Source organism: Tinamus guttatus, unplaced genomic scaffold (genome assembly GCF_059628265.1).
Source record: "Tinamus guttatus ecotype Peru unplaced genomic scaffold, ASM5962826v1 Tinamus_guttatus_pri_ptg000131l, whole genome shotgun sequence".
Taxonomy (NCBI): domain Eukaryota; kingdom Metazoa; phylum Chordata; class Aves; order Tinamiformes; family Tinamidae; genus Tinamus; species Tinamus guttatus.
Window position 1 is genome coordinate 2,848,165 of NW_028288665.1, and position 20,523 is coordinate 2,868,687.

The 20,523-nt window shown below is 36.8% G+C and overlaps 1 protein-coding gene across 1 annotated transcript in view; it reads left to right on the plus strand.

Moving 5' to 3' along the window:
* Positions 1-20,523, plus strand: part of LOC104572448 (uncharacterized) — a 154,873-nt gene that overhangs the window by 109,084 nt on the left and 25,266 nt on the right. Inside the window, exons 17-18 of the mRNA XM_088521722.1 lie at positions 145-308; positions 5,320-5,479. Coding sequence (XP_088377848.1) covers positions 145-308; positions 5,320-5,479 — 324 coding nt within the window. The remainder of the gene's footprint in view (positions 1-144; positions 309-5,319; positions 5,480-20,523) is intronic.

The following is a 20,523-nucleotide window of genomic DNA, read 5'->3' on the forward strand; positions in this document are numbered from 1 at the left end:
GACTTCTGATTCTGAGGCTGTGTGGCCCACAAATGACAGTTAAAATCTCTTTTATAAAGAAACTCAGAATCTTTTGTGCCTATAGATGAACATGCTCATCAAATTTGGCATTTCCTTATTTTGACTTTTTTCCCCTCCCTACAGCGACTTGAAAACAGTGTAGAGAAACCCATTGCTGAGGCTGCAAAGCTCTACTGGGTCTTTCTAAGAGCAGAGGAATCAGGGATTCCTGGTGCATTAATCACTGTGATGCTTTACGCGATTCTGTTCCTCATTTCATCAGCAATATTGTGCTTTTACTTTCTCAGGTATGTCTTTCTTATTATCAATTTATGAGCTTAGGCCCAAGTGTGTACCCCTACAGGGTAAAATAGCATGATGTCAGAAAAGATATATTAATATATCAGTATGTCATATGTCCACAGCACAGATTTTCAGACTATCAAGGGAATTAATTCCTGTGTAATTTTCAGTATGTTTGTACTTGGTGGGCGCTTTAGAGGGAGCCACTCATTTCCTTAACAGGAATACAGTAGATATCTTGCTCTCTCATCTTGTCTAGGAGCTTCTGTTCCACAGGCTTTTAAGAATGGGGCCTAATTTAAGGATTTAAGGTCTAAGGTGTGTATATCTTTTATTTAGATACTTTGGAAGATTTTATCTTTGGACTTCTAAGTAGTCTCTATCTCATACTGCAATAGACCACAGAGTATGACATCTAACGTGACACCATTTTAGACTTGATACAACTGTTTGATTTAGTGCATGATAAGATATACTCCAAAAAAAAATTGCCATTACTTTTGCCTATTATATATATTAATAAATTCAACCTCATCATGAAATCAAACCAGCTACATTTCTTGCCAGCATTCTAGCAGACACCATTAGCTATACACCAACAGGCAAAAGCACAGGAAACTGAGAGCAAATGAAATAATAGGTTGTCTAATGTATTGGCTGAAGAAGTGTATTTGCCTTTTTCTTAGCAACTCATTTATAATGCAGTACGAATTTTTTACTGGCCCTTCATCACTCAGTGATGAACGTTGGATGGTGGCAGGTAACCGTAAAAAACGGTATGCAATGGCAAAATCCAAGCAGTTCTAAGAATAGAAATGCTCAGTATATTGCTTCCCTCTGACAGTATCATCCCTAGGTTGTCTTTCCTCAAACTCCATTACAGCAGGCAGGAAAAGATAAATGGCAAACTAAATTTCTGCAAAGTATTTCAAAACTCCTGTATTCCTGGAAGCTGTACACAACTCCAATGTACTAGTTGTCTAGTTAATTAGTTTTTGAGATGTTAATGCCTTCTTAATCATTGACTTAATAGTTTTGAATAGCTTCATAAGTTTTAGCTGCTGTCGTTTATTACTCAGGAAAATTAATTTAAATTAAAACATTTGTAAGGCAGGTTTTTATGAGAATATTACCAACATCTTCATTGTCTGGGGAACAGGTGCAAGATCATCAAAGGTTCCTTTCCTTCTGGATCAATTTTCCCATAATGTTTTCCAATAAAGGGGTGGGGAGAGAATGTTACTGGGGGAAAAAAGTTGTCTTAGTACAACACATTTTAAAAATGATTCATAGCAAAATACAAAAGCAAAGGGAAGATAACAAAATCTGTTACAGTGCATTAGGTCTTTAAAGCACTTTGCTTGATAGTTACAAAAAAAAGAAAAAGAATGCTGGAGTCTGTGCAGGGTAAAGATATACAGTGAGTTCTTCAGATAGGATCAGCTTTCTCTTCAACACGTGTCCACAGCCCAGCCTAGTGGAATGTGGTCCCTGACAAAGACTGTTGAGCATCATACTATCCCAATCCGCTAATGACAGCAGTAAAATATTTTCAAATGCCTTTATGGAAAACATCTCTGTAGTTCACAACTTTAACTTGGTTTCCCAAAAAATATATATAATAGCATTTGTTTCCAAAAGAAAATAATATTTTAAAAAAGGAAGTAATAAAGCTAACTACCTCTTTCTGTGAGTCCTCAGGTACTATATCCTGAGGACCTTAAACGTAAGGTCACTGGACTCAGTAAAAATATATTTTCACACAGACATCCACCATATCCATCACTCATAAGGTAAACCTATATAAATGTTGTCTCCTAATACAGCAGTCCATAGGGAACTGTCCTTAGACAGTGCAATTGGTGACATTAGTTGGAATTACTCAGCAATTTGCCATTTAACAGAGTATAAAATAGAGGATGAGAACAATGGATCCATCAGTGCACCAAAGAAGGCAAGGAATGAGTTTGTTTCTGCTAGAAACTTCATGGTAGCATCGATCAACAACTGTGAAGCTAACCAAATCATGGGCAGAGGATAAACAGCAGTAGGTATCTATTTGCGCCTATAAGAAACAACATACTTCAATAAGTCTGGCTCCCTTTGGGTGTCTATAGTACATCTAGCATGAAGAGATATTCTAATTACTTTTTAGAAAAATGAAGTGGCACTGTTTGCAATTCCTTCATTTTAATTCCACCAGACGTTAGAAACAGTCAGGAATTCATTGGTGAAATGGTTTCTGCAATGTGAGGGAAATCCAGCGCATCCCAAGTATAACTGTCTGGAAAGGGTTTATGCCCAAATTTCCTGTCATTGAAATATTTTGCAAGAAAATCTACAAAACAGCAAAATGATTTTTATTGTTTTTTTTTTAGGTTGCTTTCCAAAAAAAGGATTAGCTTCAAAATAAGACATAATATATTGAAATGTTTTAAACCACTCTAGTCTTAAAATTTTGGTTTGTGTTTTTGAGATGTCTTTTTTTAAAATCTGACTCTGGATGAGAAACCATTTCTGTTCTTCTTTTTGACAAATAAATGAACTTGTAAGATATTATATTGTGTCTCATAGCTGTAAGAAATAGCTCTGACTTCTATATTGCATTGGCAATATATCTTATTACTATCATGTTTACAGAAAATGTATTAAAATACAGGAAGAAGTATTTCATTAGTTTTTATGCCAAAGGAAGAAATTAAAGAAAGAAACTAAAGCAGGTACCAGGATCAGGCTGAGTACTTTTTTGCAAAAGGAACAAAGCTGGAAGACAGAGGCTTCATGATTCCTAATTAATTCAAAGTTAATTATATTGTTTATAGCCCTGTGCTTAAAATGTTCATATAGAAATGTTTATGGCAGCAAATAGACAGTAATTTAACTGCATTATATTTTACTTCATTTTAAAAAGGAATTTTACATTAAGTGAGCTTAAATAAATAGCAAGGTCTTGCTCTTGTTTAGCAAGATAAGTGGCAAGTCATTAAAACTGCTGACCTGAAATTTCAAAGAACAACATGCAATGTTATTGTTTCAAGACAAGTTTAAGACCAGAAGGCAACTCGCATGATTACTACTTTTCCAGCTAAGCACAAAGTGATATAAAGTCAATCTCTGTAAAAAAATATCTACTATTGTCAATAGAATATCCAGTATTGGTCCAGAGACTGAGAGACAAACTTTCCTTTGAAAACTGAAAATTTTTGAAATTTGGAAAAACGTTCCTCAAAGAGAACTGACTATTTTTAATAAATCTTCTCCTCTATAATATTTTTAAAGATACCTTAATAACCTGTTACGCATTAACACTGGAACTTTTTCTATTATTTATTGAAAGCCAGTTTATTTATACTCCCAGGACTAACTGAATCTCTTAGGTTATATTCCAAGCAGTCTCCTGGTTTCATTAAGAGAATCCCAAAATAACACCTTGAAAACTGCGGAAAATTTATGCCTACAACTTCAAAAAAGAACTTTTCAAAAAAGAACTTTTCAAAAAAGAAGGGTGGCAAAAAATACAGAAATAGCCTTTGCAGCAAAACAGGAGATGAAAGGCCCTAATCTGATGTTGAGCCAAGCTGCCAAATTTCTGTAGCTTAATAACTACTTCATCACTGAATCTGGTAGATATGGAACTTGACATATATTCCTCTTTGAAGAGACAAGTAAAGCTCTTCCTGGGATCTAGTTGAAAAACTGTCTGTTGGTCCATCCCTTTATTTCTGTTCCATGCTAAATCTCACAGATATGAACAAAATTGTATTAAACACCTTATTGAGTTTGCTTCTCTGCAATTACTATGTGCACCATAAGGTGAGATGTAGAGCTATTTAAATCTGAACTTCATTCTGATTTGGTTTTGATTTTGCTGGCCTTCACACTCTCCCTGCCCTGACGCTTATCGAATATAACACCCAAGAATAAGGATCAGTCACAAACATTGCTTCTAGTGCTTCTGTACATGAGAAGGATGAGAATCCACAAGGCCAAAGCCTCCCCGTGCTCTTCCTCCCTCCTGCCAATAACTAAAGGACCTTTACAGCCCCATAGATATCTGAACTTCTTGTTGCTTGCAGAACAACTACCAAGGCAGTCTCTGGAAAAGATAGAAAAGCTGAGGTTGGCAATGAGCAATAGATGAATTCTAATAAAGTGTTACTTGGAAGAGAGTATAAAAGCAAAGACCTCAATTCAATATCCAAGATTGAGATTCCAGATTTTCTGACCTTTTTTTTTTCTGAGCTCTAGGTTTTGAAATAAAAGTAGAATGAGTAAGAAAGAGATGAATTTGAAAAGGTTCCATTTGAATTAAATAGACATGTTTTGAAGTTTTAAAGTTCATCTAAGGCTAAAAATGTGACATTAGGCTCTTCCAAAAGCCTCACAATATTTCATGGTTTCACCTACATTAAGAAATACCACACAGCATGTCTTTCTTGTGGTAGAGGATTTTATTTACTCAGTTCCCTACCACAGCACAGAAGTGTTACAGAAAAAGAAAACCAACAGACAAAATGAAATTTTCTAACATCAAGAGAAGTTTAGATTGTATAGACTTTAGGTTTTGGGTTAAGAGAAACAATGATTGTTACTTCTTCTATATGATGTGGTTTGCCTGTTGTTAAAACCCTGGCACAGAAAGACTTCCATTCACGCCTAACTTAACAGACTTCATGTAAGCACTGGGACGAATTACCCAGCACAAAGCAAAGGGCATAAATAAATGTCCACGGGATCAGGCCTTTCTTTGTAAATCAATGCGTTGAAATAATTAAAATAGATCTCTTCTTAAGATTATGTCATTTGTTTCAGGTGTTGTAAAGTTTCCAGAAAGTTGTGGGGGTTGCGTGTTAGAGGACATGAGGACATGAACCTTCTTATTCAGAGGTAGTCATTATGGACATGGAGAAAAGACAAACTTTATACCGTGAAACGATAAAACTCTTTTTTTTTTTTTTTTTTTTTTTTTGCATGAAAATCTGTCCGAAGATGTAAGTCTGTTATTTTTATACTTAGGCTACATAGCGAAGGTTGGTTGTTGGATGTATTTCGACGTATTCACGGTGAGGAAGCTATATTCCTTGTTCCCTTGGACTTAGAGATTTCTGGCCAAGAGCTGAGCCACATTATGAAGAAAGCTGAGCAATGGAGAGGAATCAATGGTGAACGACGAATGGTGAGTGGCAGAGTTTCCTGGAAGGGTTTGTAATGCACTTATCCAAATCAATGTTTTGTTTGCATGGTTTATTACCTTAAAAGATATACAAGAAAAATGATTCGTAGGGAGCTTATTAGTTTTTTAGTATGTAAGAAACATTCAGGAGGGTTTTTCTGATGGGTTGTATGTCTATTGCCTGAACATCAGGGTTACAGTCTGCTTAGAATTCAAAGGCTTAGTGGCATCCCTGATGGCAAAAATTATCCATGCCATTTGGTGATTACTACTTGAGTCACATACATTTGCTACTTGATTAGATGGCCACAGCATTCCAGAAAAGTTCTCCGCCAGCTCAGAAAACCAGGTTCTTCCATGGACAAGTCAAATATGCCCCATGCAAGGGGGTGGTGGGGCAGAGGGGCATGAATTTGGTGAATTACAAGAGCCACACTCTTGTTCCTGGGCGCTTTCTTTCCAGAACTGCCTAGAGGGGTGGAATGAGTTATAGGTATGCAGTGAAAGCTAGGAAAGGTCTGAAACTGGTCTGTTCTACTTTGGTTATCAGGAAAATTCTCCTTTCTTTCCCTTTAGCCTCTGGTCACATATACACTCTGGAACTCATGATGAACAGGAAACATGTTAATGACTGTGCTTGCAAAATGTTTGGTCTTGGGGTTCCCATCCACAAATGAGAATTCTGGTCATATTCTCAATTCAGAGAACTGAAAATAACAGCAGCAACAGGGTCTGTTACATATGAGAGACATTTTCTCCCCTGCTCTCTAACTTTGCAAAGACATTATTAACTTTCATTGTACTATATTATAAAACCACTTTTGGACAATTATTAAAGTGCTCATCAATTAAATTTATGCATTTATGAGTTTCTCTGTGCACAAGGCTTTATGCAATAACTCTTCTGCTTTGGTGTGCAAATGAACAGATTCCAGATAGGAAGGAAATGAGTCTGGTTAAGTATGTCCAAGCTGTTTGTTTTGTTCTCTTTTCTAACACAGTAGACCAAATGATTTGACATCAGGGTCTGCAGGTTTTTCAAGTCTCTTTAGCTACCTCTGAGAGATCAGCAGTTTATATAAATATATAGCCTCAGTTGTCACTGCTATAAACATCTGGGACATGTTTTTCCTTGATGACAGTTTGGATCTTGGAAGGAAACATTAAAAGGTGAATGTGCCAATTGAATGAAATAGCAGATACTCCATAAGCTTATTTTTTTCCTGAAATGCAGAGCACCCTGAGCTCTGACAGTGAAAGGGTTTCAACTAGAGAACTGCCTAGCACAGGCACCTGCATCTCTCTATCTCTCTCTCTTTTTTTTTTTAATGCACTTCTCTAAGCCAGAAAGAAAAATAACCTTTTGTGTGAGTGTGTGTTTTTCATTTAAAAATTTTCTACAGCAAGTCAAGTGCATTGCCTTACAAAAGCATTGGTGGTTGGTTTCTATTTCCATTGTTACATATTAAGTAGAGTCAAACAAAGAATATATAGCAGACCTCCTGTTACATGCCAAGACAACTAATGCCATGTGGGAAAAGTAGCAGATAACGAAACAGCAAACAGCTGCTTTTTCTGTTTCAAGTGCTGAATATATTTCTAGATATTAGCAGCATATTGCTTCCTGCAGTGGTGCAGAGAGGGATGAATGGAAAAAAAATAGATTTAAAGAAAAGAGAAGATGGGTGTTAATAGAAATCAAAAAGAATAGAAGGAAAAAGTAGTTCTCTGTACACAAATAATTTGAACCTGGTTGGAAGGAACTTGCAGTGTCTACCCCTGAAATGAGCCTGGTTCACAGGCCAGAGCACTGAAAAAAAAAAGACCCACGGGCACAGATATGCTCAAGTTTACGTAAATACGTATATAGGAGTTAGGAGTGATGGGGGAAGGAGTGTGTAATTTTGCATCCCTGACATAATATGAGTTTCTACCATTTCCTTCAGTAGGCATAATGTCTGCCTCACAGTGGGCAAAATTTATACTGAGGAATACTGTCCAAAACTCCCGAGCTATCTGTACAAAGCAGGAATGCTGTAGAAAAAAAAAATCTTTCTGAAAGCTGACTTTTCCCCCTTCATTTCCCCCTCCCTTTTTTTATATATTAGTTTGGGGTTCTATGTAAAATAGAACCATCTCATCAAGTTTCATTAGCTCTTTGGAAAATCTAGCTTTGTAATAAAACTGTTCCATTCTGGAAATATGTTCTCCACATGGAACATCTCCTTGCAGGACTAGGAAATATGTTTTCAGTTTTTTTTTATGCTTCTTGGCATTTCATATATTGAAAGATATCTGCATTGAAAATATTGAAAGATATTTTTCTGCCATGAATTTGTATGAGGTATTTATCTTGTCCCTTTCTCTTTGTATGTCTAATTGTACAAAGTAATCAGTATGGAAGACACATCACTAGGTCTTATTGCGTGCATTATTAATGTGCTAATTTTTAAATAAGATACCAAATTAACTGTGAGCATTTTTTAGAAAAGCAAGCATGAGACTGCCATATCTTATCTATCACTCTGTATAAAAAATACATTTTAAATGGAGGTCATTCAAGTAAATAGTCAGTCAAACCTTCTGGAAAAAATAAGTCTACATTTTTGCAGTATTTTCTTGCTATTAACCATGTGCTTTCATTTTTATTCGCTAGATTAAAAATTGCCCCATAAATGGGTATTTTATAATATGCTTAATTTTCTTTTATTAAATTGATAAATGCAGAAGCAGAGGACACATTTACAGTATGATGGGAATTTAAGGTTATTGCATTTTATAATTTTTATATTGTTCAGTGAGGCTATTTGTCATTTGTGGAATGACATCCATGCCATCATTTCTAACTATTTTTAGTCATTCTTTTGAAAGGAAAAAGGTCACTTTCTATAGACCAGAAAGACATCACTCTATTAAACTAATTTGCCTACATGCAAATTTTGTCATTTTTACCTCATTAACTATTTATCATAGAGTAAAAAAATATATATATTCATGAAGGGGCAGCTAGCAGCCTGATGGAGCTGGAACTAATATTTTGCAACTCTAATGATTTTTTGCATCCTTAATTAGATAGCATAAGGTTGATATGATTAGGTCAGGATGTAGTGTTTTTCATTAAAATACATTTTAGAAGCTGTATTCATAATCTACCCTTGCAATTAAATAATGAGCCTATGAGTTTAATATTATCAACCCAATTATTATCCCATGGAAAAGTATACCTTTAATAAATTTGTGCCGTAGGACCTTCATTAGCAACAAAACGAATTATATTTCCAGGTATACAAATTGCATGGCACAATCACATTTACGTAGCGGTTTGGAAAGCACTGAGGGGAGAGAGCCACCAAAGCCCAGGCAGAATACAGAAACACACTTGATTTTTTAGGAAGAGATAATTTACAATTAATTTAATGAGGCAAGCAGCAAAGAAGCAAAAATAGTACTTACAAGGGTGTTCTGAGCACTTTCTGCAAGAAGGAAATCTGAACCTCAGTCCCTCACCCTGTTATAGGTATGGAGGCGGACCTTTGCATTTAGTGAGCTATTTACAGAGAGGGTCTTAAGTTGAGTATATGTCAAATCCTGGAAGCAGAAATATCAGCACCAATTGAATGAAAGGAATACATTATCTCATACTGATAACAACAGGTTGGTGGAAGGGCAGGACTCTGGATTTTAGCCTAGCCATTTTTTTTTTTTTGGCAGATGTGACAAAAGTGACAATGTCTCGCTGTCCTCACCAAGAAATCAATTTCCCAATGTTAAGTGACAGTTCACAGCATCGTATCTAAGAGTTAGATGAGAGGAAATAGAATCCAAGGAAAGTACTAGTAAAACATGTGCTGATTTGTTAAGTATGCAGTGCTCAGTGCAATACTTTTATCATGTTTAAAACCTTTTATCACATAAATTGCCATCAACAAGGGGAAAAAATCTGTCCTTCAGTGAATTTTACAAGACCTAACCCTAAAGGTTTCATTGCTGTTTGCAGTGGGATGTTATATAATAATAATACAAATTCCATGTACAGTCATTAAGCTGAAACAGCACCATTCGTATACCAAGCATGGACTCAAAACGTTTGCATATAAAGAGATTTTCAGGAAAAGTACAACCTCTATAGGCAAAAAGATAATGCGAAACTTACACTTGAAATAAAGCCTGATGCACTGCAATTTTTTTTTTAATGAGACTAGGGCTAATTTTCTAATTCTAAAATGATATTATAGCAAACCATAAAAAATTACCCGGCAGTAGTTTTTTGAAAGGAAAATATATTTGTAATTATCTTGAACACACAAGATTACTTGAGGGCCTATTATCGACACAATTTTTGGTACCACTTTACACTAATTTGCATTTATTACTCTCAGGCCAACTATTAATATGTTAATAAATAAGTCATTAATACTTATTATTTAATTGCTATCTATTTATTCCTGTTCAATAATGCATTAATTACTTGTGAATAGTTAAGGGCAAAATCCTGCCCTTGCCAGTGGAATCTGCAGTGGCAGAGAGCGAAAGGGTGCTGGACAAGCCACTGATAAGTGATTTGCTGAGTGAGCAGAGAGCAAGTCACCTCATTAACATGAGGATGATGAATCTTCACCAGTCTCCAAATAGTCTGTGCTGCAACAAAGCTGCTTGACCACCGGTGGAGAATACAATACCATAGTGAAGGAAACACCTGAGATCTTTGTAGTAGTCTGCTACAAGGCTCCTTTCCTATATTCTGGGCTTGCTCCAGTGTTGGAGTTTCAGCAATGATTTGATTAAAAAAAAAAAGTGAAAAATGGAGCTAGCTACATTGCTTTCTTGCTTTCTTCACATGGGATATTGGAAATGAAGAAGTCATAAAAACCCTTCAACAGAAAAAGGATACCTTCCCTCTTCACCACCCCAGTGCAAAGTCACAAATTCAAGTACTTGTATTCTACTCATGTAAGTAGATGGTGGTGGAAATCAAAACACAATTGAGAATATATTGACAGGATAATAGATGTTTTCCCAGTTTGAATTTTTAGTCTTTCTCTGAGTTTGAGTTTTTTGCCTCCTTGTGGATAATGCTGACATTTAGGAAGGGACAAGTGAGAGCAGGAGAACAAGAACGTTGGCCTGATCTTGTGGATCAGATATATTTGATTGTCTTAAACTTGGTCTCTCTGAAGTTGCAGGCTGAATTTTGCCCATGGAGACATAGAAATTTTGCCTTTCAGGAAGCTCATTTTCCAAATGCAGATGAGAAGTAGAGTTGTCTATGTTGGGTTAAAAAAAAGAAAAGAGAGGAAATGAGAAGGAATAAGTAATGCCATGGCTCATAATGGTGGGATCCTGAAAGAAAGGTCAGTAAAGAACGAGATGGTCACAAGAGAAATTGAAGCGAACCTGGTCAGAAATTTATGCAGGAGATAGATAGAGTCATGGCAAAGAAATAGAAAGAAATGGAAAGGGAAAAGAATTGAAAGAGAAGGAAGGCAAGAGAAGCTGAAGGAAAAATAGCTGTACGTTCATGTTACTTTTGGTTCTTCTAAAAGAATTCTCCTCTTCACAAGTTTCTAATTTAGCAATCATGTCGAACAGACAAAAGTTACACCTTATATATATAAGTTCTACTTCATATACTCTGTATTTTGTCTTTAAAAACAACAAATGGCTGGGATCACTCAAGCTGTGGCCAAAGAAATGGTCTTATTCTTTGTTGCTGTTTGTGTTCCCCAAACTAAGTCTCATGATCTTCTGGAATCCCAAAGGTTTTCTGAGTACAATGTCAGGTTGCTTCTTCCTAATGGATAACCCACATTGTAAAATTTGCTGGACCTCTTAGTACAGTGACTTTAGTAATTTAGGTTTTACCAACACTTTACCAAAAATCAAAAAGAAGTTTGCCATAAGAGTAGCACAGGCGATTAGAAAGCAGAAACAAAACTAACTTTGAACAGATTCAGAAAAATAAGCAGTAATATAGAATCTAATGTGTTTAGCCACTATGAATAAATCACTGTGTTAATCCAGGATAATGCAACAGTTGTTTAACCAGTACAAGTAAATCGCCCTGCTAGTCCAGAATAATTCAGCTAAGCGTGTTGAGATGACAAGACTGGGCAATAAGAAACAATTACCTTTCTGCTACAGAAAGTGTAGGAGGAAAAGCTTGATCCCTTTGCAGTCAATAGCAAAGCTTGCACTGACTTCATTAGGGCCAGAATTTCAATCTGCCTGTGTAAGCAAAGGAGGAGAGAGGAAATAGGGCCATGTCTCACTGAACTTTTATGTGATCTGTGTATATAAGGTCAGATTCTCGTCTGGGATAAATTATTGAAGTCAGAGCCTGTATTTTTTTAAAAGATTAAATAGAGATTGAAAGTCATGAGATGAGCAGAGGGAAGGCTTGGACCGGTAATGGGATGTTAGAGAAAATAGAGCAAAATGTAAGGTCAAAAAAGAATGTAGCATTCTATGGTCTTTTAGAGTTAGAATAAAATTAATTCTGTATGAAACTATGAGGCCTTGAACTGTGTAGGTTCAAATTTGCCAGATGGTTTTGAAACACTTCAGTTGCTTTTCTTTCAGAATATTTAATCCACAGGGAGTGGTGGGTGAAAAGAGGAAAGGGGGGAAACGTGGTTGGGTGGAAGCATCTGGAATAGCCAACTATTCTGACTGTATGCAGGCATGTCATTAAACCTCACAACAGTTGATTAGTAATTCATCACAAAGTGTGTGTGTGTGCGAGCTGCGGAAAACAGGGTAATGCAGCCGAGGTACAGCGAAAGATTCTTTTGCCTGGGTGAATAGGTCTAAAAAGTAGAACTACTTAAACAGATGTGCACACAAAAAGAGACCCTTAAATAAGTTACAGGAATGATAGAATGGACATAATCAACCAGTAAACTAATGAAAACAGCATAAGAAATTAAGCCAGTAGAATAACACTGAACAGACCTTTCTAGATGGTATGTTATATTCCATCTTAAGGAAGAAGTGGATTAAAATGGAGATTGCTGTATAAACTACTCTGAATCTGAAGCTTGTCTGATAATAAGTTAATAGAATAAAAACTATAAAAAGAAGGACAAACTATGGAAAGGTAATGCTATTATGAGGTACTAACATCATATTTTTTTGAATGTGATGCGATAAGACTAAATTGAAAATTTAGTTAAAACACCACAGAATTTAGAGAGTTTGTAAACATGATCTTGCTTTTAGATCATGTATTTTATTTCCTGTTTTATTGAGGAGTGATTTATTTTTCTACTTAAGATATTTGATATCCACATTTCATGCACAGTGTGTATTTTCAGAGTGAATGTTAACAAATCGCATTAATCCTATAATCAATAAATGAATTATATAAAGGTGCCAGTGCAGATGGACCCAAATCAATTGTCTGCTGACAGCCTTCTTGTTACTATACTGGCAGAAAGGTGTTAATTTCTGTAATGCTTCAACAGATATGCAAACTATTTTGTCAGAGAGCCTTGGACAGTGATGGAAGAGGAGTACACTTAACTGTAATTTTTGTAGTAATTCATGGGAAGCTTCATTGACATGTGCTAATGGCACTTGATTGCCCTCAAGATGTTTTCACAACAGAACTCTGCAAGTGCCACATCAAGGCTTGCTCAGGCAAATAGTTTTTTCCTCCTTGCATCTAGATAATTTGTGACCACAGGCAAACTTTTGAGAATCCAAGATGGTTTTCAACAATCTATGGTGGGGGATCTGTCATGAGTTGGCTGGTATAGATTGGTGCACTAATGAAGAGCAAGCTCTTTGGTTTTATTTGTCATTCCTGTACAAGCAATCCATTTCATTTCTCCTCAGTGGCAGGGCATGTTATACATCTCAACCCATATAATCTGACTTACATTATAATTTGATTCATACACATCCTTTTCACAGAGATTAATTAGCAGTAGGTTTGAAGTTTGCAAGTGAATATATGATAATTAGTTTTCTTGGAATGTTAACATTTCAACACTTCAGGTTCTCTCCATCTTTGTCTTCAATGAAGCTGCAGTAAATGAGCACTATTTCTCTTCTAAATCAGACTCTTGTGAGGTTTGAAATACAGACAATTTCATCAAGCTGGATAATTTCCATAGAAAAATTACTAGTTCATGAAATATTGCAGGAGTAATTCATGCAATGACTCCCTCCTACCCTTGGTACAATGAAGTATGATGCAAGCAGTTCTGAACCCCTCCCCAGGACAGTCACTTATTTAACAACGGTGATTTCGAATTTTTTTAACTAAAACCAGCTGACTCTCCATTTTTGTGCAAAAAGAATTTAGTCTTATTCAGTTGTTTGGTAATGCTGTAAACAAGGTTACATTAAGACCTCTAATTCCCTGCACTCATGTGTTCTATTGGAGGGTATAACACGAGTAATGCACTGGTGCATAGAGTATCACTACGACCAATAACTAAGCAGGTTTCTGAAAAGAATTAGCCATTTATCTGAATAATGAGAACATTCAAAATTACAATAGTGAATAAAAATGTTATATGATATATCAACCTTGATGATTTAAAGACATAATGTAATTGGTAACAGATTGAGTCTTAAGAAGAAACTCACACTACGGAGAAGCTATTGTACTGTTGTCCATTATGGGTGGGTGTAGATGATTAAAAGTTAATATTTGCTTAATTATTTGTGATTTATCTTCCTTGATCTTTCATTGATTTCTCTTTCACAAAGATACAAGTAAAAATAATCTCAATTTTCTCTCACTGCTGAGTCTGTCTTACCTTCTCTGGCAGCTTCTGCATTTGTCACCTTCTAAGATTGACAGATTACTGCCAATGCCCATTAATCTAGCCAAATAAGAGGTAATTCAAACATTTCCACCAACACTCTGGATATATCTAAATCAACATGTAGTTTTGAGTTTTCATAGGTAACTTCATAAAGTGCATGTTTCAATTACATATGCAATTGCAAATATATATTTGCAACTCAAGCTGTGGTCTTCTCCCTTAGGAGGAAATGGGTTCAGTAGTGGGGTCTGAATGTCTGAAAGGTTGTTATCAGAGAGTGAATTACGTTAGATATATATAACATTTAAAGAATATTTAATGTTGTATAATGGAAGTCTTAGTTAATTTTCTGTGTCCATCTACATGGTGAGTTTAGCAAAGATGTATATTTGTTGTCAAGCCTACACATACCCATCTTCTTTTCTATCTTAACACAAGTTCAAAAGCCGAAATAAATGTTGTGCCTAAATGCAAATCTAAGGTAGGCAGAGCTTACAAACTGTGGACAGAAAGTATGTGCTCACAGGACTTAATGTGCTTACACACACTCTTTTTTCCTGGTGTGGATATACCAATAACAATTGTGTCAGAATGGGTTGCAAACCCCAACTCTGACACAAGGTTTAAAATAGTTGCCTTGTGAAGTTATATAGAAATGTATGTTGAGTTTGATCTCCTGTACTAATACCTGCCAACTCTCTCTGGGGCTCGTTTACGTGAGTATTCTGAAAGTCATAAATTTCGTCTGATACATTTTGTCAGGGCAAAAATACACTTTACTTTCACCATATTTCCAATCATCTACTTTATCTACTTTTTTTTTTTTTTCCTGCCTTAGTGATTAGTATGGCTTCTAAAATAATAGGAATATTCTGAGTACTTTTGAAATCTGGCACAAGTGTCTCTGAGATCAGCCAATGAGACCTTGATATTGCGAGTAGTCTTATTTTCTCGTAAGCGACAAAGAGGGAGAGGAAGCTACGCCCCAGGGAGGTGAGGTTATAAGGAATTCCTGCCAACAACAGAAAAGAGAAGGAGGCAAATTGACTGTTTTATTAGGAACATGATCTGTAGTGTTTTTCATCTGGAGAGGGGATTGTTGCATGCTGATGAATATGGGTATCGAATCACAAGAGTGCTAAAATGCCCCTGAGCAAGTATGTTCCTTCAGCAGCCCCTGCTATCCCAAGCACTGACCTGTGAAATGTGGTCACATCCCATGGATTTTTCCTGTATTTTGAAAGCTGTTCTTTTCATCCTGCAAAATATTACCCTAAACAGTTAAATGGGAGTTACATGTGCAAAGCTATGTGCATTAATATTAATGGGAAAATCTGACAGGTCAGGTGGTCAGAATGGGATAATCATGCCCTTCAGGTGACGTCAAAGTACAGCACAATTTCTGGATTGGCTTTTACAAAACCTTTGCACATCAGGCTCTCTAAATAAGACCCTAAATGTGTTTTATTTCTCTAGCTGCACTAGCATCAGTATGTTGATGAAGACTATCAAGGCACTCCATCTCTAGGCACTAGCACTGTAAGAAAGCTGTGAAGAGATGGGCTCTCACACATCATGAAGCCCTTCCTAGGCTGCAACAACAGCCTGTTGGGTTTTCCTGGGTGATTATTTGGCCAGTAAAACATTGAAAGATCATTTAAAAACAGGAAAGTTGAATCAGTTCACCTAAGCCCTCCTGCTGTTAAGGAAAAGTTTATAGACTAATTTATTTTCTTATTGCTTTATAAATGGCATTGTTCAAAGCAGTGTGTACTGCAACTTGCATAACCACATGGAGAATGTTAGCTGATTTGCTGTTCAAGAAGTGATGCCTTTCAAATGCCACTTGGCAGCTTCAGATGTTTTAGTATTTGAGACAGTTAGGAAATATTTTTCAGCAGGTTAGCCTACCTCATATGTACATCTGGGCGGCATTCTCTGGGTGCATGCTGTCCATCAGTGCAACAAATATGCATAAAAATGTACCTGCATAAGTTTTGGGGAGCTTGGCAAAATTCGTCAGGTTCTTCAAGAGGATAAGAGAGCCAAAATCTACCTCAACAACCCATAAATGCAGCCAAGAGCATGAAGGAGACCCTGCGCCTGTGTGTGTACGTCTCTTCCCGTTGAACAACCACACCAAGGCTGGAGCAGCATGTTTGTATATATGCTATGTTGTTACAGCATAAAGGCCTGCCTTCCTCTATGAAGTGATCTTGGACTTCTTGGTTTTGGCAATGATGTTGAGCTGTCTCATTTCAGATATTGTGAGTCTGTGGTGTCAGCAAAATCCAATCACTAGTTGCAGTGACAGAGATCCCTCAAACTGGGAAAAGGTCCTGTCACTTGACTAAAAGTATCTCCCAAAAAGCTTTTTTTAATATTATCTTTTTACTGTATTTCCTTCCATTCTTGTATTCTTCCAAAGCAAATCTGATATATATTCCTAAGAAATTGTGAGGAGTTCTCCTGGCCTAGTTGTCCTTTCTTGGTATGAGAGTTTCCTTTGCATCTGCTTGGCTGTTTCTGCTGTCTCTTGCCCCCTGGCTATGTGATGAGCAGATAGTCTTTTGTTCTCTGCTCCAACAGATGTGTCCCGATCCATGCTATGCAGCCAGATCAATGGCAGTGCTCTGAGGAGGGGAAATCAGGGTCTTCATTTAAGAAAATGTCTTCAGAGGAAATAGATCTGGAATCAAATAACTGAAGTGTTACAGCATCCACCGTGACACAGAAAGGCAGTAGTGCTCTTAAGAAAAATGCTCTAAATGTGAATAAGTATTTTCTTCACTAGTCAAGTCTGTGTGTCTGAGAAGGAAGGCATGAAAGCCCAAATGTGTTGAAAACTTGGCAGCGAGTTGAAATGGCCATTTCTTATCCTGTGGCCAAGCAAGGCCTTACTGCTGCTGGGGCAGAGGGCAGCAGGCTGTGTGGGGCATCCTTCTTGTCACAGGGAACTCCGTGCCAAGAAGGCTGCGGCAAAGCAGCTTGAAGCACACACTTGGCTGTCGTGGAGGCTGACTGAAAGCAAAGAGGTCCCAGGAATAGCAAAGTATTCAAAATATTTTCTCGTTCAGTTTTTACAAGTAAAAGCATAAACACATGTGTGTGAACGAGAAAGATATGACAGTGGATTACGACTGTTTTGGAGTCTTTACCCTCAATTTCCTCTTGCCACATTTACACTCTGAAATGTGTGCTTGTGGACTAGAGTTCTTTTCACTCATGTATACAGTCTGCCTAAGGAAACTATATTCAGCATGCAAATATCACAGGAACAATTTTTGCATTGATCGCACTGTCTCGCTGGCACTAATCTATTTGTACGTGATGTTAAATACTTCAAATCGACCCTTCAGATAGGTCTCAAATGTATATAAAATGTATATAAATATAACATTCTTTTGCAGTGTTCACTGTTGAAAGACTGGGGCACTGGAAAGGTTAAGCAATCAGAAGCAAGGCAAAGCTTACTTCCATATCATTTACAGTAATTTGTTGTTATATTTTGTTTAGTTGTTCAGGCTGGCCAAATGTAAAATACTTTGTTAATATGTAAGGCAATTTTATAAAAAGTCTCTTTACTTTTGCATTGGTGACAGTGCAAGTAACTCTGCTTTAAAAGTTTGGGTTCTGATTCTCATTTATACTATTCTGGCAGCTTGACAAAAGCTATATCATGGGTGTAATGATGTGCCAGAGCTGTGTGGATAGTCTTGAGTGTACATTGAGAAAGGAATTTATGATTTTTTAGACCTGACAGTGTCCTGGATGCTAACTCTGAAGAAACACTGCTTGTTCTTCAGTGTTCTTCATCTCTGTCCACTAAGGGCTACTATTGTCATTCACTGAATGTGTAATAGGATTTAGAGATGGATTAAGCTAAATGTTTTGGCTTCGAAGCTTTGTTTTGTTTTCTTTGCTTTACTTTCATGGAACAAGCCTCCTTCTTCTCTGCCTGTACAAAGAAAGTCGTGCAGTTTAAACAAAACCTAATGGAAATTCCTGAATGAGGCAAAGATGCTGCAATTCAAATATATTCATTCTATTTTCTCAGTGATGTGGCATCATCATGACTGGAATTTGTTGTTTCTTTTTCTGGTTGCTGTGTAGCCAGGCAAAGACTGACTTAAAAGCTTTGGATTCACATTCCTAGCCCAGGCTTTTTTGAGAATCCTTATCACTACAGTTGGACAAGGAGAGGCTTTATGGAACAAATAAATGACCAAAAATAAAGAGAAAGCTGGCAGTATTTTTTTTAGCTTTTCAACCTCATGATAGTCTGTTTTTCATATTTATGTTAAGCAAGTGGCGTTGAAAGTTAGCAGAGGTCATAGGTTTTTGCCTTTTTCCTGAAGGACCCTTATATTCTATTTTGTCTTTTTCATAAGGGAGTAAAAGTTAGCACTTGAAACACTTCGTATACAAACAATCAGTTTCAAATTCAATTGCCAACAAGAATATGTCTTAAGTAAATTACTAAATCATGTTTACTATCAAGTTAATCCTATTCTGATGTAATTCTTTCAACCAGAAATTTTATCTCAAGTATGGGCTGATTTTTGCTCACTTCGTACATGCATGGTTTCATGGTGGATGGATAAAGAGAGAAGAGGAGGCCATCTTTTGTCACTAAAGATCAAATTCACATGGAATTTGCTCATGCTCAGGAGCTGAACCTATTGTTTTGAGAGATCCTGCTGCCCTGCGTTTCCTGCTGCACTTTTTCCGATCCTTTCAGTGTGAGATTACCAGGAGACACACTAAGCAGGTATTTTTGTGCCCCGACTGGCACAGTACTGTAACCTCTCTCTGCCACATGGTTTGTCAGATTCAACATGATTCCCCTGTCTGTACTGTCACCTCTGGAAGGCATTTGCATCTCACACACAATCCAGGCGGTTGTTGCATTTCAACTGAAACAATCACGGAAAATACAAACCAGAACCATATCGCTGCACTGCATTATTCAAATGAGAGGTCAGGTTACCCCCACTGATGTAAGTAAGGTTGCCAAGGTCTAAATGAGGACACAAGTTGGCCAAAGGTCTGTTTCTAATGTGAATTTTGAGGACTGGTAGGTCTTGCATCTAATGTTGAACAGCTGCAATACAGTACCAGCTCCATTGAAAAACACATGCACGTTTCTAACCAAAAAAAAAAAAAAAATCTCCCCCCAAAACCCATAAACCCTGACAAACCCCAATTTTAATATATTATTTAAACCGCACCAGGGTAAAACTGAAAGTATAATTGTTCATTGTTGTTTGCTATTTTAGTTTGAGTTCTCTGTATAAGATTAGTTGTATTAAAGCATTTTAAAATGTTTCTGTGTAATGGTCATGTTTGTTCCCTCCAACTGGACCCCTCCAGGGCCTTTAAAAAACTGAGGGCTTGGTTCTCATATCATTTGCACCCATCTAGACCTGTTGCAGTTTCTCTTCAGTTGCATCTACAAACACAAAGCAAGCTCAAGGTAGTATTTGTTGTACGGTTAGCAAAAATAGAGCTTAGCAGTCCTCGCAGCTTCATTTTGCAGTGCAGCCTATGCTGTCCGAAAACGATACGAGAGGACAATTTTATAACTGTAACCACTCAGGAACTCAACTGCAGACATATATAATGAATATGAACACATTCCTCTAAAATTGCTAATGGCCAGAGAAGTATTCTTTTTTTGAATTCAAGTTTCAAAACTGCACATGTCATCATGCAGTGTACATTAAGTGTTGGTCATGTAGCTTAGATCTGCCCATTGGGTATTTTAAATTGCAAACATAACTTTTTGGAAGCTGTATTGTAATATTTTTTTTTATTGGCTTGGTTTCTAAAACAACATGGTTTGTTGTATTGGTTGAATAGTCTTTTCTTATTCTTTGCCTCTTCTCAATCCTTTGTCTGAACAAGAACAAAAGAACAGGTGATTTGTTAGTTAGCTGAGCATCTGACATTGTAGAAACTCTTTGTGAAATCTGTAGTAAAGCTATTGTATGTATTGTATGTTTAGATGTAACCAGTACAGCAGCTGAATTTAACACAGGCTGTTAATTAGCCATGGAAGAAACCTGAATTTCTTCCATCAGTTATGACCAGTATCTGGGGTCATGTATCTTCCTTCTGCTGTGCAGCTGTGGTTTTGTACTTCAGCTGTTACCCTTCCACTATAAAATATAGCTGTGACTTTGTACAGCATCCCTGATATGAGACCTCTATGGTGCCAGCCCATTGCAAGCTTTCCCTTCTGCCAGAAACTACTTAACTCTGCTGTCT